Here is a 24,565-nt window from a genome sequence, read left to right as displayed (position 1 = left end):
TTAAATTGCATTGAATCCATTGTGAATTCGCAATGAAAGAATTTGGGCCCAAATTCAGGATGTATGTTGCCTGCTCCGAGTTACACTCTCTCCCTCACACACTCCACGGGAGAGCAAGCTAGACAGAAAGAAGGGGTCAGATGCTGAGATTATGGAGGGACAGGTGTAACCAGAAGTTGACCTCGAGAGCAGAAAGCATTTTTCAGTGAAGGTGGGACAGGGAAACTGAAGGAACCTCATGGGGAAAAAAATTGTTTTTTGGCTCCTTTCCTGCTTCTCGTCTTCCTAGGATCTGCACTTGCATCTTAAACAAGCCCTAATGTACGGCCTCCTCGTCAGGGTCAAGGAGTTGATGATGTCTTTGGAGTCTTCCAGCACTATACAGAACCTCTAAGGAGTGACCGGGTGGGTTATCATGGACGTTTGTCAAGACCACTGAGCTTAGACCCCTTAATAACAAGACCCCTGGCTCCAGGGCACAAGTGACTTATGGAGGACATCTGAGCACTTGTCCTTGTTTCGGCCAGTTCCTGAATACCTGACAGGACACGTCCATCAGCGTATCATCCATCCTCAGTAAAATCCCCAGACCCTAAGCAAAAATGAAACTCTCTCTCCTTTCTTTTCTGAGTTTCCCAGACACTCTGTCTCTATCTGCACTCTCTATCTTTAATAAACTCTGCTCCCACTTTCTCTCAGCTTGCGTTTGATGTCTATCCTGCGGGAAGCCAACGACCTCTTGGCTGCTCCTGCGGGACCCCCTCTGCATCCTCAAACCCAGCCAGCCTGCATCAGAGTGCAACCAAGAGTCAGGCATTTGCTAGAGTTATTGGAAGAAGTGACACTCTAGTCACAAAGCCAATTAAAGGTGAGCGTTGCCCGAGTGGGCAAGTGGAGACAAGGCTCGGTGTATCTTGAAGAAGTGACTTTCCAGAATAGACCAGCAAGGGCAGAGTGAGACTGAAACACAAAGAGCTGATTCATTGTACCGGGAAGATGTCAAGGTGGCTATCTTGAGAAATCAATCTTCTGCTAATTCCTTAAGGAGGGGTAGCTCTTAACGTTTACAGCACGTCATCCCATGAAACCTTAGTATATGGGTCATCAATATTTGCCTACATGAACCAAATATGAAGATATATTGAGCCTTCATCCCAGAATGTGGATAGCAAAATCTTAGTTACTTTTTATAAACTCTGGGATTGAAGAAACCCTCAAGGCATCATAGACAGATATGTCAACTGAATAAAATGTAACCTCATTGCAGACAGACTTGGTTGCAGTGCCCAGAATTACATCAGTTAAGAAGTTCCCTGATATTAAAGAATAAGACTATTTCTCCCTGGATTTGCCACACACAGCCCCAATAGGGTAGAAAGTACCAAAGATATAAGAACAAATTAAATGTAGGGGCATTTAGGTGGCTCAGTTGGGTAAGTGGCCGACTTTGTTTTCGCTCAGGCCATGACCTCAGGGTCCTGGGATGGAGCCACACTTTGGGCCCCCGCACTCGGCAGGAAGTCTGCTTGCAATTCTCTCTCTCCCTCTGCCTCTGCCCCTCTCCCTGTTCATACTTGCTTACTCTCTCCCTAGCTTCTTCTCAAATAAATAAATAATTTTTTTAAAAAAAGAACATTTTAAGTGGAAGAAAAAGGAAAAGAAATTTTATTTGACTTTGATTTATACAAATTGAGAGAAACTAAGTCAGAAAGCACTGCTTACAAAGTCAAGATTGGGAGTCCAACCTGGTGCGTTTCTGACTCAACCATATTTACTACCTGATCTTCGCTCATTACTGAGCTTCTCCAAACGCCAATGATCACAAAATAACATCCAATCCCACAGAGCCCTGGTGAAGTTTAAAAGAGATGACAAATGAGATGAGATTCTTAGTAGAGAGCCAGCAAATAATCATCACCAGCTAACCACCCATTAAATGCCAAGGTTCTTTGACTTCTGCATCAGAACACTTTGGTCCACATGCTGGATCAAAATTCCAGAGAAACTTAACATGCAAATCACAATGATTGTTATAGCAATGGAGTTCTATAACTTTATAAACAGCAGTGCCTTCTCAGGTAACTTTCGGAACATTTGTGAGAATCACGAGGAGGAATCAATGATAGCAAAGATGATACAACATTGCTTTTTACCTGTTCTTACATTTCAAAGCACTTTCTAAAAAGATTTTGTTTATTTATTTGAAAGAGCAAGAGCACGAGCGGAGGTGAGAGAGAGAGAAGCAGATTCCCCACTGAGCCTGGAGCCCAACATGGGGCTCGATCCTAGGACCCCAGGATCATGACCTGAGCCGAAGGCAGACACTTAACCAACTGAGCCACCTGGGTGCTCCTCAAAACACTTTTACACCTCTTATTTAGAAGGATTTCAAATAAATCCGGAGGCTTGGAACAGGTTTGATCCTTCCACTTCGCAGATTATATGAGTTGATTCAAAGCACATATAAAGTCCGGAAACTCAAAAACTCAAAATGACCTACCAAAAACTACTATCAGTAAAGGGTAAAGCTGGAGGTGAGATAGAAATGAGAGGAAGACACTAGCAATTCCTCTGAGCTCATCTAAGACTCCAAGTTCCATTTCACAGATGGGGCACTTGAAGCTCAGAGAGGATAAGCACAGTGTTCTGGTCTCTGGAGCTGCTCTTCCTGGGTTCAAATCACAGCTCCTACTCCTATTAGCTGCATGACCTTGGAGACATAAATTTAAATTCATGTGCGAACTGGAGATAAAGTTAATCTCTCTGTTCATACACTGCTAGGAAGCTTAAATAAAGTACTTCTTTTTTAAAAGATTTTATTTTTATTTATTTGAGAGAGAGTGAGAGCATGAGAGCATAAGCAGGGGGAGGGGGAGGGACAGAGGGAGAAGCAGACTCTCCCACTGAGTAAGGAGCCCAACAGTGTGGGGTTCAGTATCAGGACCCCAGGACCATGATCTGAGCTGAAGGCAGATGCTTAACTGACTGAGCCACCCAGGTGCCCCTAAATGAAGTATTTCATATAAGACTCTAGAACAGCACCGGGCACATGGCAAGGGCTTCATAAACATCAGCTGTTGTCCGTGTTACTTTATTGCCAGTGCCCACGGCAGGTTTTCCTTCTAGAGCACCAGTTCCCAGTGCAGTCTGTGGATCGCCCACATCATCTGGACACTTGTCAGAAAGTTTAAAAACAGCAGATTCTCAGCCCCATAGCAGATCTATTGAATGAGAAATTCTGGGGTAGGAAGCAGTCTGAGTACCAAGAACTGTACAGGTGCTAAAGTTTGAGGACCACTTCAGGGGAAGTCTGAGCATCTTCCTAGATGCCTTCATTTTCCACCTGTAACTGGAAGGAGGAGGCAGGTAGAGGGCCCTCATCCGTGTACCTGGTTTAATACATGGATTGAGAAGTCTCTGTATGTCCAGCATCCACACCCCTCTCCAGACATGCCTATGTGTACAAGATCTTGATTTATAGTTGGAGAAATTCTCCAATCTAATTTCTATTTATCATAAACTTGCCCAGATTCATGAAAATTGATACATTAATTCTCATTTACCGACCGTACTAGGCTTTATGCTACATCAATAAGACTGTTGGAGGAGAATGGTAAATATCTAACACAACCTCATTAATATTTACTGTTCTTCCATTCCTCCTGGCAATGCTTCCCAGGGGAACAGGCTTTAACTGCTCTCTCTGGTCTTCTTCCAGGAGGGTGAAGAAACACATATATTATTCCATTGAAAATGCCCTCTGGACTTACAAGAAAGATCTCACCTACAGACAAGTATAAAGAAGAGATATATATCACCTAATTAGCACAATACAAGGGTTTTGTGGGGGTTTTTTTCCCAATAAGTTTTTTTGGGGGACGGGGAGAGAGAGGGAGAGCAGGAGTGGGAGGAGGGGCAGAGCGAAAGGGAGAAAGAATTTTAAACAGGCTCTACACTCAGGACAGAGCCTGACACAGGGCTCCATCTCACTACTCTGAGATCATGACCTGAGCCAAAATCAAGAGTCAGGTGCTTAGCCGACTGAGCCAGCCAGGTGCCAACTGCCCAATAAAAATTTTTTAGATGGAGACTAAAAACTTTAAGTGAACATACAGAGAGAAGACAGAGGTCCTACTATCAGATGACCCTGAAAGATATTTGAAGGAAAAACCACTTCAGAATTCAAGACAGATCTGATTTTCAGTCCCATCTCCAGCACCAAAAAACTGTAACTTTGAGCAAGTCAATTGTCCATTCTGCTCTCCAGTATCCCTACATATAGAAACAGGACCTCTTAAATTGACTAGTAGCCGTTGCCAAACTTTTAAGGAAGAAGTGAAGTTATAAATGACAGGAATAACAAAATACCACCAAAATGCAGAATTTTATTATCTATTTCAGGAAATTGGACAATAAGAAAGGTTTGTATGCAGTAGAAAGATTATAAAATTTGGAGTCAAACTTAGGTCCAAATTCTGGGTTCATCCCCCAAAACTATGTTATCTCGTAAGTCATTTAACACCACTTAGCCTTATTGTTCACAATATTCCAACACCATGTCCTGGAGCTGTTATGATGTATTATTTGATGGCCTACAATTGTGTGAGGCCCAGAGTGGGTACTCACTGAAGATTAAGTATTATAGAAATGTGTTAAATGTAAATAAAAGACAACATAATGTAAGGTGGGGTAAACATTAAATGTAAGGCAGGGAGGCAGAGTGGAGAACTAATGCCATAATCTTATTTGTAAGAACCTCACTCTCCTTCCTTGAGGAGTAGATGACTTATTATGGAGGGGAACATGAACTGGGGGATGTAAAAAAGAACCTGATTTCTTAATACTTAAAAATGATCTCCTGATGGTATGAGGCAAGAAGTGTTCCTGTTTAAACAAAATTAAAATTATTAAAAAAAAAAAAAAAAAAGAAGTGTTCCTGTTTAAAAGCTAACATCCTCCCAGGAAAAAAAACCTAAGAAATGTGAAAGAGTCCAAGACACTGATCTTGGGAATAATGAATTGGGTGACCTTGGGCAAGTTCTTTAAGCTCTTTGAGTCCAATTTCCTTTAAACAGACACTCTACCTGCCTCCAAAGTTAGATGTGTAGGTCACATATAATCATGTTTTTATAAGCTCTGAATATAATGGTGAAAATCCTAACGTTTTTGGGTTGTGGTGGTGCTGGTGTGGTGGCCGTTGCTATTTTGACTATTGCCTTAAGAATTCTATAAACAGGGGCGCCTGGGTAGCGCAGTCGTTAAAGCGTCTGCCTTAGGCTCAGGGCGTGATCCCGGCGTTCCGGGATCGAGTCCCACATCGGGCTCCTCTGCTGGGAGCCTGCTTCTTCCTCTCTCACTTGCCTGCTGTGTTCCCTCTCTCGCTGGCTGTCTCTCTGTCACATAAATAAATAAAATCTTTAAAAAAAAAAAAAAGAATTCTATAAACAGAAGACAGGACAACATTTCACCTATATTTAGAAATTATTCAAGGAGCCATAGCCAATCTCTCTAGGTTGCCATGATTAGGAACCATAAATCCTTCAGGTCTAAACAGATTACATATTAATAGAAGAAAAATAAATAAAAGTCACAACATACTTTTGTAAAGGAATAAGATAAGCCCACGAGCCTAGTGGAATCACAGACTCTCTGGGATGGAAGGAAGAATGTGGCCAATTATAAGAAGTGGCCAGCATTTTTCACTTTTCCACCATCCACACCCTTGCAGTAAGAGTCTGCAGTTCCTCTTATCCAAGAGGCAATCATTTTCCCACCCCTCAAATCTTGACTGGCCTTGTGTCTTATCTTGTTCAATGAGATGCAATAAAATCTCAGTTTTAGGAATAGGACCCAAGAGGCCATGAGTTCCTTTTTTTTTTCCTAAAGATTTTATTTATTTATTCGACAGAGAGAGAGACAGCCAGTGAGAGAGGGAACACCAGCAGGGGGAGTGGGAGAGGAAGAAGCAGGCTCGCAGCAGAGCAGGGAGCCTGATGCGGGGCTCTATCCCAGGACCCTGGGATCACACCCCGAGGCGAAGCAGACACTTAACGACTGAGCCACCCAGGCGCCCCAGGCCATGAATTTCTTGTTCTCTTGCATCCCTACCAACACTACCTAAACAAATCTGAGCTAGCCCACTAGAATATTAAAGACCTCATGAATGAGCACCAATTTGTCCCAGCCAGTGATATCCTCAACCAGACTATAGCCAATCACTCCCAAATATATGGTAGTGCTCAGTCCAGGTCAGCAAAGCCCCTGCACCATTCGGCTGTCCCCCAGACAATGTGACCAATAATACATACTTAAAGCTTCAAGCCATTGAGTTTTGAGATGGTTTGTTACACAGCTATTGCTAACTGATACAGGAACTTAAAAACTCTAATCCAATCTCCCACATGGTATCAGAGACCCATCTCCAGCATAAATGCTTATCTGGCCTTTGTTAGACTATGACCAGCAACATGTCTTTTTTGATGTATGGGTCCCCTCTCGATATAGATCATTCCATCTCTGGGCAACTCTGACTTATGTAAGGCTTTCTTTTATGTTGAACGAAGAAACTTCTATCCTTGGACTTAGTTTTCCCCTTGAGGTTGCCCCAGTGAAGTGGAATGGCTGGCTCATCTATATTTCACCTAACTGAAAGAATTCTCGGTTAAGATTACAACTAGAAGTGTTTTGAGCCAGCCCCATCTCCCTGGAGGATGAGGAAAGTTTGCTTTGTTGTGCCTGTTTTCACTTTATTCCACTTGGTCTGGTTTCCGCTGTGAAAGGAAAATTAAAACATTCCGGAAAGTGTTTCTTTCACTGTTGAAGCCAAGAGATGTGCGAATCTTCGAACTAAATCTGTCCTGGTGAAACGAAGGAAGGCAGCTTCCTATGGATCAAAGATGAAGAGCCAGCAAAGACAATTAGTGAGGATAACCTGACCCTACTGACCTTTGAGAGGTGAGCGGGCCATCTAGACTGCTAAGGTTCTTCATTAAGCTGCTTTGTGGACCTGGGAGAGAAGAGATGCATGAAATGGTAGGGACTTCTGCTGGCCCATCCAGTAACCACTTCCTGAGCTATGCCAACCAAGGAAGTTCCTTTGACTGTAGACCCAGCCTTACTGACCAATCATTCCAATGTTCTTGTGCTGGGTTCAGCTCTGGACATTCCCTCATTCCTTACCTGGACTGGACAAATTCTCATTCCTTGAATTCACTTCCTGTTCATTCAATTGGATTTCTGCCTCAGTTTTCTGTCTAGCATTCTACTTTCCAATCCTCAGCCTACTTTGCTTCCCTCATACATGGGACCTGGATTTTTTCCATCTTCATACCTATAGCCAGAGCTAGAGTCTGCTGCCAGTGAACACATATTTCTAAATTAAGACTTCTTGATGATGTGAGTACAACTTCACCAATATCTGGGAACACATCTGCCAGCATTAATGTAGAGTGATGGAAAGTAACAGGATATGGAAAGAAACAGAGAAGTTTTTACCACATTTATGTTACCTGTGGCAAGCCACTTGACCTCTTCAATTACTCAAATCCCTCTTTTTTTAAAGATTTATTTATTTATTTATTTATTTATTTATTTGAGAGAGAGCACTCGCTCAAGTGGGGGGTGAGGCAGAGGCAGAGGGAGAGAGAATCCTCAAGCAGACTCCCTGCTCAGCAAGGAGCCTGACATGGGGCTTCATCCCACGACCCATGAGATCATGACCTAAGCTGAAACCAAGAGTTGGATGCTTAATTGAATGAGCCACTCAGGAGTCCCAGATCCCTCTTTCGTTAAGTAAGGATCATAATTACTTTTTTTTTTTTTAAGATTTTATTTATTTATTTGACAGAGATAGAGACAGCCAGCGAGAGAGGGAACACAAGCAGGGGGAGTGGGAGAGGAAGAAGCAGGCTCACAGCAGAGGAGCCTGATGTGGGGCTCGATCCCATAACGCCGGGATCACGCCCTGAGCCAAAGGCAGATGCTAAACCGCTGTGCCACCCAGGCACCCCAAGGATCATAATTACTAATTCATGAAGATACAGTAAAGAGTAAATGTGATACTATAGGTAAATCTCCTTGTAAAGAGCAATAGGTATTTAACATCTGAGAGCTGATGTTGGTATCAATATTAGAATTATTACTAATATTGATATTATATGGATTAACCTTTCACAAAGAAATCAAAACTGTTTATTTTTTCAAAGATTTTGTTTATTTATTTGATAGAGAGTAAAAGCACTGGAGGGGGGTAAGGGAAGAGAGGAGCAGACTCCCTGGTGGGCATGGAACCCGATGTAGGGCTTGATCCCAGGACCCCAAGGTCATGACCTGAGCCAGAGGCAGCCACTTAACCAAATGAGCCACCCCTAAATCAAAGCTATGTATAATCCCAAAGCTTTCAGTCCTGGTTTTTTGATTTTTTAAAAGGCTCATATACCTAAGACTGTCTCAAAACTGAGCTCATTTGAGTCCCCATGAGCTTAGTGGATGCAGGGTACACATGGAGAATGTCAAGCCCCTATAACGATACCACACTGTGTGGAAGTGAAGCAGTTAAGGGCTACTTTTCCCCAAAGTCACTCGGAGTCCTCTGTGAGTCACAATGCAATACTGGTGCAAGACTTTGAACTTCAGGCTTTCCAAGAATCAGGAATGCGCAGAACAATAGACATGCCCACAATAAGTTTCATCAAATTAAAACCCAGTCATATAAGTGGTGGATTTCCAGCTTAACAACCCATATTAACTATAAAATTTATATTGAGACATGCCTGAAGGCAGCTCAAGGACTCCAGGGAGACCTGGGAGGGAGCTATTTGTTGAAGGACCAAGAGGCATCATGGAATATAATTTGTCTAGAGGAAAAAGAGTGGGAACACATGTGTCTGCTCCAAGGCAATGGGGGGACTGTAGTGATTCCTGAATACAGTTCAGGAAATATTTTAAAATGTCTGAGAGCCTTCTCTCACGAACACACTCCTGGCTTTTATTTAAAAAAAAAAAAAAAAGAACTGCAATAAAAGAAATAAACCCACATAGACCATTGGAAGAACAAATAACAAGAGCACATTCACCAGTTTCTTGAGAAGGGGTGCCTTCAGCAGAAGCGGGAGACCCCCAAGGCTTCCCTCTGCACCCCAGCCATGTCCCTGATAATGCAGGTATATGACTTCTATTAGTAAATTAATAGTAATTAATTAGTTAATTAATGCTTACTTGTGGTCATCATTTTACAGTACATAAATATATCAAATTAACATGTTATACACCTGAAATTCATACAATGTTACATCTGCATTAATCATTTTTTTACATATGTGAGGTGATTACCTACAGATACCTTATCAATAATATAACTGAATATTATAGCTTTCATTACTTTTTTCCTGATTATATGAACCACATATGTTCTTTGTAAAGTTGTAAGAATAAAGAAAATTATAAATAAGTTGGTTAGCATTTTTAAATTTGCTTTTAAAAGTAATATGAAATTTTTCTGTGTAAGCAGGATAGAAAAGACTTCCAGAATTACAGTACAATGACCAATAAAATTTAAAGTAAGACAACCATGGGGCACCTGGGTGGCTCAGTCGGTTAAGCGTCTGCCTTCGGCTCGGGTCATGATCCCAGGGTCCTGGGATCGAGCCCCTCATTGGGCTCCCTGCTCAGCGGGAAGCCTGCTTCTCCCTCTCCCACTCCCCCTGCTTGTGTTCCCTCTCTCGCTGTGTCTCCCTCTGTGAAATAAATAAAATCTTTTTTAAAAAAATGAAAATTTAAAAAATAAAGTAAGACAACCTTTATTTTTAGTAGAATTTCATCAATAGTAATGTCCACATACCAAAAACGTTGAGCATTTACAAGATAAAGAAAAAGCTAGATTGGATTGAAGAAAGTGTCAACATGACCAATACTTTGCCACATTTCAAGAAATGAGATGCTTAGGAATTGCAAACAGGGACCCACATGATCTGAGAGAAGCCCTCTAGCATTCTCTTCATGGAAAATATACAGCCCTCAGCGGCAGAGAAGGAGACAAAGAAAAATCAGGGACGTGAGGAAAAATACCATAGTCCAAAAGATTCTGAAAATGGATAATAAGGAGGAAAAGGAGGAACATTTCACATCCTTAAATTAATCTTTTCAAGAGTCAAGGACCTAAGAGGTGCCTGGGTGGCTCAGTTGGTTAAGCATCTGACTCTTAGTCTTGGCCCAGCGATCACAGGGTCCTGGGATGGAGCCCCAGAGCAGGCTCCATGCTTGGCAGGGAGTCTCCTTGACGATTTTCTCTCTCTCCCACTCCCTCTGCCCCTCCCCCCACTCACACTTTCTCTCTCTTTCTCTTTAAAATAAATAAATAAATAAATCTTTTTTTAAAAAGAGTCAAGAGATCTTTAAATCTTTAAAATAAGAGCTTTCGGTCATAAAAAGGAAATAATTTCATTTCAGGAAAGACTAAAGGAGGTGAAAAGCACCTTCATCAGAGTAAAAGAAAAATGGAATTAGTAAACGTTAGTTTGGACTGAAAGAGAGAACGAGTCTACAAATTGTGCCCAAATTCAAATCCAGAAATAAAACCAAGATGGAATTCACAGTAGAACACAAATTACACGAAAGACAGAAGAAAGTTAATAACTTTAATGATAAAATAATAATAATGATAAAGAACTTCCCCAGTTTAAAGAAAAATACAAGGCTTGCACATGAAAAGTACCCACCAGGCGATATTAATAAAAGGACACTAATCCCATAACACAACTTGTCCTGATTCTTTTTAATTTCCAAATATAATTAAGAAAAATGTCCTTCAACCACTTAGGAAGGAAAGAACAAAACAGTTTCTCTACCTACAGAGGAACACAGGTTGATTTGGCCTCAGAAGTCCCTTCTACCACAATTGAACTTTTATACATTTAAATATAATATAGTCTTCAGTCCTACTTTAATTATGCATGATTTCCAGTCCCTCAGCTCACCTCTCGGAGAATTGTTAGAGCTGGGAAAACCCAGGATGTCTCAAACAGTGTGAAAAGTAGTTGGCATGCACAGCTGAACAGCGCCTATCTTCCTCCTCAAGGATTTCACGGAACACTGGGAGACGTAGAAACAGACAAAGATACAACCAAGGGCGGAATGCAAGGAGGAAGGTAGGCTCAGGTGGTCGATGGGATCCAGAGTAGTGGCGTCTAATCAGATGGGGGCTGGGAGTGGGAGGGTGGAGGGAAAACTCAGACGCAGGTGATGCCTGAGCTGCATTTAAAAATTGGTAATTAATTAATTAATTAAAAATAGGTCTGAAGGTTAATCAGCCAAAGAGAGCACCGGCAAAGGGAGGGCAGCCCACACAGAGGACCAAGCGTGAGGGCTACTGGAGGTTGATGTCAAAGAAGCAAGCAGTCTGATGGAGCGTTCTTAATTATGCCCCACATTCACCAAACCTCTCTAAGCCTCCATTTCCTCATCTGTAAAACAAAGGACAATGCTAGTATTTTTGTGAAAATAATTGAATGTAACCTTCTTAGACTAGTGTCTGGCACTTGGCAAGTATCTGATGCTCTTACAGTGATGGTGGGGGTACTCTTCTCATCTCCATCATCAACATCTTCATCGTCATCCTCGCCTTCCAGTCCAGCAGCTGTAGATCGAGATATTTGAATCTCACCATTTCCACTTCCTGGTTAACTTTATTTTTTTTTTTAAGATTTTATTTATTTATTTGACAGAGAGAGGGAATACAAGCAGGGGGAGTGGGAGAAGAAGAAGCAGGCTCCCAGCGGAGGAGCCTGATGTGGGACTCGATCACAGAACGCCGGGATCACACCCTGAGCCGAAGGCAGATGCTTAATGACTGCGCCACCCAGGTGCCCCCACTTCCTGGTTAACTTTAGCAGGTTGACCTATTTCTCTGTGTCACAATGTCCATCTTGAAAACAGTATGGAAGTTCCTCAAAAAATTGAAAATAGAACTATCTATGACCCAGCAATTGCACTACTAAGTATTTATCCAAAGGATACAAACATAGTGGTTTGAAGGGGCACCTGCACCCCAATGTTTATAACAATGTCCACAATAGCCAAATATGGAAAGAACCCAGACGTCCATCAACAGCTGAATGGACAAAAAAAAGAGGGGATATGATATATACATATATGACATATCATATACACACACACACATACACACACAATGGAATATTACTCAAGCATCAAAAAGAATAAAATCTTGCCATTTGCAAGAATGTGGATGGAAGTAGAGGGTATTATGCTAAGTGAAATAAGTCAGTCGGAGAAAGACAAATACAATATGATTTCACTCATATGTGGAATTTAGAAACAAAACAGATGCACATAGGGGAAAGAAGGAAAAATAAAATAAGATAAAAAGAGGGAAGCAAACCTTAACTCTAGGAAACAAACTGAGGGTTGCTGGATTTTGGGAGGTGAGTGGGGGGATGGGGTAACTGGGTAAGGGGCACTAAGGAGGGCACCTCAGGTAGTGAGCACTGGGGAATCACTAAATTCTACCTCCGAAACTAATAATATACTGTATGTTAACTAAATTGAATTTAAATAAAAAAATTTCACTATGAGATGAAAATCGAAAAGGCTTGCTATTAAAACTAACATTAGAGGGGAGCCTGGGTGGCTCAGTTGGGTAAGTGTCCAGCTGTTGATTTCGGCTCAGGTCATGATCTCAGTGTCTTGGGATCGAGCCCTGCATCAGGCTCCACTCTCAGCACAGAGTCTGCTTGAGATTCTCTTCCCCTGTCCCTCCCCGCACTGTCTCCCTCCCCCCACTCCCTCTCTCTCCCTCTCTCTCTCTCAAAATAAATAAATAAATAAATCTTTAAAAGTAACATTAAGTATCCCCACAGTATTGTTTTCTGTGTTCTTTCTCCCCTGTAGCTGTTATTTTTTTCTCTAATAATAATCATCTTTCCCTTGCATTTCGGTAGAACTGCTCAAGTTTGCCTCCCACATTTTGTGTGTTACCATCGCTTTGTCCCTTCACTATCTCCAATAGGGATTTTAGCTCTGCTGTTGAATTGCTGGTTTCTCCGCAGCCCTTCCCTGTCTCGGCTCTCTTGTCTTCCCAGTCTGCTGTCTTTGTATGTCTACTGGCTCTCTGCTTAAGCTTTTCTGCTCCTGCTTTACAGAGGCCGTCACTTCCTGCAGTCCATCAAAGCATTTAGTTTCCTAACACTTTCCTCCACTTGTTGTAAAAAAAAAAAAATATATATATATATATATATATATATATATATGTATGTATATGAAGATATCCTGGGTGTTCAAAGTATTTTTTTTCACTTGTTCTGCAGTACATTTCATGTTTATTTTCCACTTTATTCACTTTCAAGTGCAATGAGATTTATCTATACTGTGTTGCCGTGCTGTGTATCTATACGCTAAGTGTTTGCCAGCCCTAGTTTCCAGGCACTGTTCATTTGGGTGATGGTTAAATGTCATTCTCAAAAAAAAAAAAAAAAAGGAGATTAGGCACCTCTAAAGCCACCTGCAGGTCTGCTCGACAGAGACTGCAGTTTTTCCTATGCCCACTATCTGGTTCATTGTCCTTTGAACCAATGGACTACGGTGGGGACAAAAATCACAGAATAACCCTGCTAACAAGTCCCTTTTTCTGTTCCCACCCATGAGTTTTTACTTGAAGTGCTTCATCTTCCAAATACTACATATCACTGCCAATTGTCTTTTTGGTTTTTAGCTGTAGTTGTTTTTGGTGGGGTTTTTGTTTTTAATGAGTGAGGGGATGGGTGTAGTCCAAGAGCAAAGCAATGTCGAGCACATCGCTGTCCCCTAGGCTCTCTGTTACGTATTGAAAACACCCAGATGAACACAATAGACATAACCCCTGCCCTCCTGGAGCCCATAATTTACCTCAGATCTGGTTATTCACCACAAACAAATGTGACATGTGCCACCTATGCTAGGGAGAGCTAACTTCAGACGAAGAAGAACCGACTGGAAATGATGGGAATGGTAGCTTCATGGTGACTGCTTTTAATAGAATATTCTACATAAAAGAGAGAGCTCCTTTTTTTCATTGGTTTAAACTTTACATTTCAGAGCCACAGACGATAAACTAAAGAATTTTCTCCTATTTTTTGTAGAAGGGTAAATTTGATGTGTTTCTATTGACTATACAGGGACTTGTTAAAAAAAGTGTTTTTCTATTATTTTAATCTCTGGTAATTTGTTGAAAGTGATTTGGATTCCAGTAATTTTTAACAGTTTTAAAATTTGATGCTGTTGACAAGTTTTATCTTTTTTTAAATGCATTTTCATAGATATTTTTAGTGAAAAATTGGAAGTAACTGCAGCAAGGAGTGATAGCTAGAATCCATTTTAAAATTAAAGTGAGAAGTCATTTTAAGAGATGTTTAAGAGGCCAATTCTACAGGGACTGGTGATAGATTAAATTGAGAGAGGGAGCAGTTTAACAAGACTCAGGTTTTGGCAAATAGATATATGATGTAAGCTCTAGGAGAAAGCCTAGGCTAGAAATAAGAACTTGAAAGCCATGTCCCAGTCAGTTGCCATCTGAAAGCTGAAAGTCAAGAGAAGACCCCAAAGCATTTATTCTCCTCACATGTTGAGTCTTGAAATATGTCAAAAAACAATCAAATTTTGTTCTATGTGTCACGACTTACACTTTTTAAAATAACAGTAATGACTGAATTTCTCCCATCCCTTCCAAGGATCTCTCACATCACCCGTTTTTTCCTTAACCACACCCCCTGCTCAAATAGAATCCCATTGACCTTGAATTCTCATGTGCTTTATTAATTTGGAGTAAGTCGTTTGGTTTCCCAACATTATAAAGTGGGGACTTCAATGACGAGGTGACATTGTAGCAGGGCATGGTGCACAGCATCGGGCTCTGGGACTCCCATCCACTTCTCACCACCCTCCTTCCCTCCCTCCCTCCCTCCCTCCTTCCCTCCTTCCCTCCTTCCCTCCTTTCCTTTCATTGTCAGAGTCTCATCTCTTTGCACCCTTATTATTAAGATTGTCTCTTATTGGTCTCTCAGAATCTGGCTTTACTATTTTATTTTTTAAGATTTATTTATTTATTTGAGAGAGAGAGAGACAACATGAATGGGGGAGAGACAGAGAGAAAGAATCTTTCAAGCAGACTCCACGCTGAGCATGGAGCCCATGTGGGCCTCTATCGCAGAACCCATGAGATCATGACCTGAGCTGAAACCAAGAGTCAGATGCTTAACTGATTAACTGACTGAGCCACCCAGATGCCCCTACTTCTTTCTAATCCATTCTTCACCACCTATTCGATTTGCTCATTTGTCTTTCCTAAGGTGGAATAATGAGCTCAAGGCTTGGTTCTCACCTTAACCATCAGGGAAAATCACAGCCTTCCCCGGAGTCTTCGTCCACAAAAATGGGGAAAATTCGATTGCCTTGCCTTGCATCCTTCATAACAGAAAAGAGTAAAGGAGACAAAGTATATGCAACACAAATTCCACACATACAATGGTACGTTACACTAGTTAGAGTAACACTCGCAGTGCAAGAGAAACTCGGGCATCCCAAGAGCTTATCAAAGTAAGATTTATTTTTCCCTCCGCAGGGTAGGACTTACATTGATCCAGGGTCCCTGGCTTCTTTCTACCCAGCCTTCCCCAGTGCCTCATAATTCTTCACTCTGCCAGCAAACAAGAAAGGGGACAGGAAGAATCACCCGTGGGAGGCTTTTAAGGGCAAAGATTGCAAACCATGTATGTCACTTCCAATCCAGGTGATTAGAATTCAGTCACATGGCCATACTTAACTGGAGGTTGGGAGATTTTGTTTAGCTGTCTACACAGGATGAGGAATGAAATGGACTTCGGTGAACACACAGCAATCTGCCATTTCATGACATTCTTATAATTCTACTGGGTGAAGGGGGTACCAATGTAATAAATATCTGTCTTAAAAAAAGCCTGTCATTGGGATGAACCAAACATACAAATGATCAGCTAGAATTTAAGATAAAATAAACGCTAAGTTGTAGGTGCAAAGTGCTAAGGACTTGCAGTACACCAGAACCTACTAAGAGCCTACTAATGGCCACAGCCATTACTGTGTACTTATGTATTATACACCATCCTTATATTTATAGAAGGGAAACAGTCAGGTTCAACTAAGTTGGATTAGTCACCAAAATCCGAATGACTATATAATGTCAACTCAAGCCCAAGATGAAGGAAGGACCGAGTTTGCCTGGGGATTTGAGGGAAGAATGTTTGATGGAAGAAACATTTCAAATTGGTCCTGAAGGACGAGTACATAACTGACAGAGTGAAAAATGTTTAAAGTAAATCAGAACTTATTACTCCCAGCTTAAAAACCACTGATGCTTCCATCACACCTGGAATGCAATCCGAACTGCTGCTGGCATTGACTTGCAAAGCTTCTGTGTCTGGTTTGGGACCACCCCTATGACCTCAACTTATCCCCCTCCCCCCCCCCCCCCCCCCCCCCCCCCGTCATCACCATTCCAGTCCCCCACCCATTGTAAATAACTCAGTTGAGCCAATAGTACCTTAAGGCCTTTGAAATAGCTGTTTCCTTTGCCTGGAATGCTCTTGCTCTTGACCTTAACGTGTTTCAGAGGCCTTTCCCTGACACTTCATTGTTCTCTATTATCTCGCTATGTTGTGATCCTCTTCCCAACATTTATCATTATCTGATACATCCTGCTCTCTCCCCCTCTCTACTTCCTCCTTCCCTCCCTCCCTCCCTTCCTTCTTTCTACCCTCTGCCACCAGAACGCAAGCCCCTTGAAAACATGAAGCTTCCCTACCTTGTTCACTCCCAAACCAAGACAATATGGCTCAAAATTATTTGTTGAAGAAATGAGTCCTATTTTGACAGGTTGAGAAATGGGGAAAATAAAGATATTAGAGATGAGGGTAGCTTCGAGAGCCAAGGCAAGTTATATATCAACATAAGGGGTTACATGCTTTCAAACCTCACATTTTTCTCTTAAATCTGAATATGACATATTCTCCTGTTTTATAAGACCTGGGGTGTCTGTTGATGGAAGATCGTGTGCAATATCTGGTACTTGTTCTTTCAGAAAAGACTTAATGATGCTTGGGATGTCTCTAAAAAGGGCAAGGGCCAGCAGAGGCTGCTGTAAAATTCCAGACTAAAAATATCAGGATTGTTTTTGCCTTGAAATATTAGGTTGAGAAGAGGTGGGAACAAAATCTGAAGTGATTTGGAGGAAATAAACATAGTTTTATTCAGTAAAACCCAACATCCTATTTTTCAGGCTCCTATTAAACCTTGAGAGAAGGCACATTTAGGGCAAAAAAAAATCATAACCCTTCATTTGCATAACACTATGTTTATAAGATTTTTTCTCTTTTTTTTCCTAAATATGCATACAACATCTGTATGCTGAGTATAATTATTCCTATTCTATAAATTGAGGACATCAAGGCTCTGAGATGTAGTTTGCCTGAATTTCTTGAGGGAAAGAATCCTGGCTAATTTATCCTTTTAGTGTTGTTTCTAAATTTAAAAAAGAAAGAGGAGGAAGGAAGGAAGGAAGGAAGGAAGGAAGGAAGGAAGGAAGGAAGGAAGGAAGATCAACAAATGTCTATTAAATTGAATTGGAGATGAATCAGAAATAGGTTTCCTAAGAATGTCTTGCCACTGGGTACCCATTTCTTCATCATTAAAGGTGAAGAGAGATAATTTACTTTTTTTTTTTTTTTTTTTTTTGCCCTGAAGTCCAAAAGGCCCTCAGCCCTGAAAAATAATGAGCAGAATTAACTCAGAAATTTAAATTGCAACCCAAAAGATGTTAACATCTCTAAACTGAGTCTGGAGGAAATTAGTCTTAGAAGAAAAGAAGATCGAGAGCTCCTTGTTTCAACATCTTGACAAGATGATGGAATAACATAAGATCCTTTTCCTCAAATCAACCCTGTAAAATCTAAGCAAGAAGAGGGAAGCAGCAAACTCAAAACTGTTAGTTTTGGTTCTGGCCAAGATTGAGTAAGCACACTTCGTCCTGTCTCTCCCACTCCATGCAATGAAAAACCCTGGACAGAATGCACAGAGTAGCTATCTGAAGAATATTTATAAAAATAAAATAAAAGTGGTAACAGGCAGATTGGGGAAGGAAACCAGAACTCGAAATAACACCAAACCAGTGATGACTTTCCTCTTTTTCCTCCTCCGGTATTTCTTAGCCTGGATTCAAAGACAGCCTAAAAACTCGTAAGTATACACCAGATATGAGCTCTGTATTAGTTGGCTAGAGCTGCCAGAACCCAGTACCACAAACTGGGCGCTGGAAAAAAAAAATCCATATTTATTATCTCACATTCTGGAGGATAGAAGTTAAAGATCAAGGAGGCAGCAGTGTGGGTTCCCTCTGAGGGCTGTGAGGGAAGGGCTTCTTTCAAGCCTCTCTTTAGCTTCTGGATGGCTGTCTTTTCACATCCTCTTCCCTTTATATGTACTGATGTCCAAGCTTCCCTTTATATGAGGACACCATCATGTTGGATTGGCAGACCACCCTACTCCAGTGTGGCCTTATCTTAGCTGAACTAATTACATCTGCAATGAGCCTATTTTCAAATAAACTCCTGTTCTGTGGTGTGAAGGTTAGGACTTTGACATAGGAATTGAGGGTGGGGGTATGGTTCAACCCATAACAAGGTTTTTTAAATGAACAAAATAAAAACACCTTTTCTTTCCGGTCCAAGGAGCAGGAAAGAAGGTTCCTGTGGGTCAGAGAGAATAGTAGAGTCCCCTGCTTTTGGTTTTGTCTTGTTTTTCCTTCTCTCCCACCCCAGTCTCCAGGCAATGTCATGGCCAATAGTAGTGGGAAGACTGGCAGCCATGCCAGGCAGATACCTATACCTCTAAGGGAAAAGAAGCTGTACTGACCAGAAAACTGTGGCACTAAGGGGGGGGGGTTCCTTCTTATTCCATATACCCCGGCTCTTTAGCTCCTGCTGTAGACTCAGTTTCAGGAAGTACATGGCAGAGCTGGGGACCTACAGTATCATTTCTTAGACAGAAAACAAAGGTAGGGGTGGAGTGGGCTGAATGGATGGATGGGATGGATGTTGGGAGAGAGAATTATCAGGAAAATCACCAAAAGGAAGTAAAGGGGTCCCATAAAGTCTAAGGACTCTTGGTCTCACCTTCAAGCTGTGCATTCATGAAGCTTGGTCCAAAATTTCATATGAAAGTCTTTGAGAATTGAACTATGGGGTCAATCCCCATCCAGGTCCCAGATTAGACACCACGTGATACACACACAGGACAGATTTTTGTGAGCCTCCAAAGGCCTTGCAAATTAAGCCTACATTGAACCACCACCCAGAGAGAAGACCAGTAGGAATTTGTGGCCTTAACCTAGGATAATTCCCTGCTGAAACGAACAAACAAAATTCTCTATAGGATTTAAATAAGGCTCAGAACCTTGCAATATTTAAAATGCCCAAGATATTATCCAAAATTATAAACACGAAGAATGAGGAAACCATAATATCTTGTAAGAAAAAAAAAGTCATCAACAGATATTAACCCTGAGATGATAGAGATGTTGGAATTATTATAGACAAAGGCTTTAAAGCAATTAATTTAACCATGCACTGGAAAGTAAGGGTAAACACTTTTGAAATAAAAGAAAGTGGGGCGGTTGGGTCGCTCAGTTGCTTAAGGGTCTGACTCTTGATCTCAGCTCAGGTCTTGATCTCAGAGTCCCGAGTTCAAGCCCTTTGTTGGGCTCCATGGAGCCTACAAAAAGGAAAGGAAGGAAGGAAGGAAGGAAGGAAGGAAGGAAGGAAGGAAGGAAGGAAGGAAGGAAGATGAACATATCACTAGATAAATGGAAGTTATAACAAAGGATCAACTGGAAAATGGAGAACTGAAAAATAACACTTTTCCTGAATGGGCTCAGTAGCAAAATAGAGATGGCAGAGGAAAAAGTCAGTAAACTTGATGATAGATCAGTAAAAATTATCCAGTTTGAACAACAGAGAATGAAAATGATTGAAAAAGAAATAGAACCTTAGGACTGGTGAGACAATACCAAAAAGTCTAAGAGTTATGTCATAAGAGCTCCAGATGGAAAAGAGAAAGAGTGTGGGGAAGAAAACTCTAATAAGAGACAATGGTTATTACCTTCCCAAGTGTCGCCAAAGACTTAAACTTAAGTAATAATTGTAACATTGAATTGTTTATTATCATTGTTGTTATTACTGATATTTATTGAACACTTTGTTCTGGGATTTAAGTCCTTTACATACGGATTTAGTTTTCAAGGAGTAATACATTGAAGTTCTTGCCCAAGATCCCAGAGATATTAAGTGGTAAAGACAAGAAACAAATTCAAGAAGTCTGTGTCCAGTGAACGAGCTCTTAACCACCATGTAACATACTCTCTGGCTGATATACGGGTCAGTCTCTCCTCTGCACCCACATTCTCGATGGCAGTTACTTTATTGTGCTGTACTATGATTTTTTTTTCAAGTATGTGTAGTTCTTCGTGTAGTATTTAATACATGGAAGCTTAAAACATTTGAGGGAGGGGCGCCTGGGTAGCGCAGTCGTTAAAGCGTCTGCCTTCGGCTCAGGGCGTGATCCTGGCGTTCCGGGATCAAGTCCCACATCAGGCTCCTCGGCTGGGAGCCTGCTTCTTCCTCTCCTGCTCCCCCTGCTTGTGTTCCCTCTCTCGCTGGCTGTCTCTCTGTCACATAAATAAATAAAATCTTTAAAAAAAAAAAAAACATTTGAGGGAGAAAAGAACAACTATAATACAAGGTTGTCTTAGTCTGTCTGGGCTGCTATCACAAAATACCACACACGAGATGGCTTATAAACAATAGACATTGTTCTGGAGGATGGAAGTCCCAGATCGGAGTGCCAGCATGGTTGGGTGAGGGCTCTTTTCTGATTGTAGACTTCTCATTGTGCCCTCATGTGGCAGAAGGGGAAGGGAGCTCTCTGGGCCCCTTTTTATAAGGGAACAAATTTTATTCATGAGGCCCCTAAATTCATGATTTAATCCCTTCTTGAAGGTTCTACCTCCTAATAACCCCACGTTGGGCATTAGGATTTCAGCATATGAATTTAAGGGGGACCTAAACACTCAGGCCATAGCAAGGGTGAAAGTTATTTGTGAAATGATTTACTATCTAATAAGACTAATTATTTTTAAGATGTATTTATTTATTTATTTATTTATTTATTTATTTATTTTAGAGAGATTTGAGAAAGAAAAAAAGGGCACGTGAGCAAACAGGGGGAGGGGCATGGTGAGAGGGAGATAGAGAATCTAAAGCAGACTGCCTACTGAGCATGGAGCCTGATGTGGGGCTTGATCCCATGACCCTGAGATCACAACCCTAGCCAAAATCAAGAGTCAGATGCTTAGCCATGTGAGCCACCCAGGCACCTCTCTGCTGACACTCTTATATCCCAAAGTATCTAGAATGCTTCTGGTACCTATAGCTGCTTAATTTTAAAAATTTTGTAGTTTGATGAACTAGGCATAAGACTACACCTTCTGTAAAAAAAACTGTTATATAAAGATGCGCTGCCTCTAATGGTAACTAATTTCCTACCCTTAAGAAAGTCACTTAACCTTTGGAGACTCAGCGTCTTTTCTAAACACAAGGAGAGAACGTTCCAGTGCCCAGCAAGGGTAGATTGTGAAGATTGATGAGGTTGTGTATGTGAAATGCTTTGGAGAGCACTGTGCAAATGACATTTCATTTGCTTCAACTCATCTCAAGGCAGACAGGAGTAAAGGAAGCGCACTAGACAAAAGAGCTTGACAGTCTAGGGGAGGGAGAGACTAATTCCAGCTGGGAGCATGGAAGGTATGTGGGGAAAGACTCAAACAAGCCAGGAAGGAGTTGTTTCATAGCACGGAGGCCAAGGCCAGACTTACAGAGAGCTGTGTCCTTGCATGGCGAGCTCCCACCTCTGGAACTTACTTCTGACCTCCTCTTTCTCCCTGGAGCTTGGAAGAGATATGATCTCAGGGAATATGCTCAAAATCGCGGCAAGCATTTGGAACATTTTGTAACCAGGAGAGAGAGAGAGAGAACACCACTCAGATGAAAAGCAGGAGACGGGAGAGGTTTGGAGATGAGGAGACTTTTGATAAAACATCTTTGATTTTTTATGTATTTTTTTCATTTGGGGGGGACTTTTCTTCTCCAAACTGAACCAAATTAGATTCTAGTCCAGTTGGGGAAACTAACAGTTGTGTCTTCTACTCTATGCTTTAGCAAGGATTTCATGCCAGTGTTTTTCAAACTTCAGTGTGAATAAGAATACCTTGAGAAGCTTATTTAAGGGGGCGGGAAAAAAAAAAAAAAAAGGACTCCCAGGCTGCATCCCCAGGACTGTTGATGCCGAGGCTACCTGGAGTTGGACCACAGTTCTTCCTTTTGACACGTAACCAGGTGCTCTAGATGTAGACGGTTCATTCTCACTGTGGACAAGACCAAAGATCGGTCCGTGCCAAAGCTGAGGGCGTACTAGTTGGCACTCGAAGCAGTTCCAACATTGCTTAGACTCCCTTCCAAGAAGAGCAGCTTTGGGATGTTCGGAGAGCGAGATTTGAAATCCATGTTGGACTTTTCCAAATTCCTTTATTTTATTCTTTGCATTTTCTTCCATTCAGAAGCAAGAGTTTAAAAAACCAGATCTTGGCTTTGCAGATGCTGCTGGCCCAGAGCCACCTGTACCGCCCCGCCATAGTCAACCCAACCCCGCTGAGTTCTTTGACATCCCCATGGATGGTGAGCCCTCAGACCACATTTCCCTTTGAGCTGTTTGCAGGCGAAGTTCCCAAGGCAGCAGCAAACTTTCATGCTCTGAGCCCTGGGGAGAAAGGACTTGGTTATAAAGGATCGGGCTTTCGCAGGATTATTCTGGGATTTCTGTGCCAGGGTGGTTACATCACACACCGTAATGGCACGGACTGCAAGTCTGTCTATGGGGAGAAAGCTGATGATGAGAACTTCATTCTGAAGTATAGGGGTCCTGGCATCTTGTCCGTGGCAAAGGCTGGACCGCACACAAATGGTTCCCGGGTTTTCATCTGCACTGCCAAGCCTAAGTGGTTGGATGACAAGCAGGTGGTCTTTGGCAAGGCGAATGAGGGCAGGAATATTGTGGAATCCATGGAGCGCTCTGGGTCCAGGAATGGCAAGACCAGCAAGAAGATCACCGTTGCTGACTGCGGACAAATCTAACAAACTTGACTTATGTTTTATCTTAACTACCAGACTGTTCCTTCTGTAGCTCAGGAGAGCGTCCCATCACCCCCATCTGCTTGAAATATCCTGTAATCTTTGTGCTCTTGCTGCCATTCTCTGGGTTCCATGTTTTTTCTTACTTCCCTCCAAGTCTTAGCTGGATGGCAGAGTTAAGTTTATGATGGTGAAATAAAAACTAAACAACAACAAAATCAGATCTCATTAGTTAATTTTTACTTTAAACTCACTTAAGACCTTGGCCAATGCACCACCCAGTCCAGGAAGCAGTATAACGATGGTCTTTAGAAAGCAAGTTGAGGACACAGTTTTGTCTTCATACCAAACCAAATGCAGTATGCAACAGTCTCTTTTTTGACCTCCCCCTCCGAAGAAAGAGAGGAAGAAACAATCAAGAACTAAACAAATAAAATGAAAATTACCTCCCTTTTATATTTTGGTGATGAAAAATGTTTCAAAGCCAAGGAACACTCACAGAAATGATAATTACCTTCTGTTTTCCTGGGGTAAGCATGGGGACATTTGGACTGTAATGGTCTCATCAGAGTTGTATAAACTGCAGCATAAGCAATAAAAGTTCCCTGAACATCTGGGCTCTGTCTACCCTTTAAAGAGTTTGTGAGCATCAGATAAAGAAGCCGTTAGGATGTTTTTATTTCAGGCCTTAGGGTGGTAACAGTGGTCCCATAATGAAGTTACATCAAGTCTGAATTTCCGGAAGTCACCTATGAAAACTACTCTTCAAGAAGCTCATGACCTGAAGTCAAAGATGTGCCCAACTGAATCACGTCTTTCCAGGAAAAACTAATTTCTCAGCCCTGCAGCTCTGCTTACTCCAGTTCTCCTTGTGGAGAGGACACCAATACCAAAGAACATTTACCTGGGGCCAAGGAGTGTGTTGGGAACTTTACAATTGTCATACGATTTCATCCACCCTACAGGCCCATGGGGCTGCCATTACTACCTCTATTTTATAAATGAGAGAACCAAGATTGAAACAGGTACATAACTTGCTTAATACATATGGGTAGTAAATGGCAAGACAATAATCCAGAATTGCCTGATTCGTGCCCAAATTGCAAAATTCCACTTCGCCATCACCTTGCAGGAAAGTCTATTTAACCCTGCCCCCCTCAATCGGAGTAGACAGTCCTTTTCCCCCATTATAGTGTATGTGTAACTAACAAGAACCACGGTCTAGAAAGTGTTATAATTTGGGATTCATTTAATTGTTCCTACCAGTAGGCTATAAGCTGGAGAGAAGAAATCACATCTGATGATAT

The 24,565-nt window shown here is 41.6% G+C and overlaps 1 protein-coding gene across 1 annotated transcript in view; it reads left to right on the top strand.

Annotated features, from left to right (window-relative positions):
• LOC113252668 (peptidyl-prolyl cis-trans isomerase A-like) overlaps nucleotides 1–23,261 on the top strand; it is a 37,394-nt gene extending 14,133 nt beyond the window's left edge. Inside the window, 2 exon segments of the mRNA XM_057307803.1 lie at nucleotides 22,688–22,828; nucleotides 22,830–23,261. Of these exon segments, the coding sequence (XP_057163786.1) occupies nucleotides 22,688–22,828; nucleotides 22,830–23,261 (573 nt within the window).
• Nucleotides 23,262–24,565: the final 1,304 nt, after the last annotated feature.

This window comes from Ursus arctos, unplaced genomic scaffold, assembly GCF_023065955.2.
Source record: "Ursus arctos isolate Adak ecotype North America unplaced genomic scaffold, UrsArc2.0 scaffold_6, whole genome shotgun sequence".
NCBI lineage: Eukaryota > Metazoa > Chordata > Mammalia > Carnivora > Ursidae > Ursus > Ursus arctos.
The sequence above is the reverse complement of the archived record's forward strand: the minus strand, read 5'-3'. Positions and strand labels throughout refer to the sequence as shown.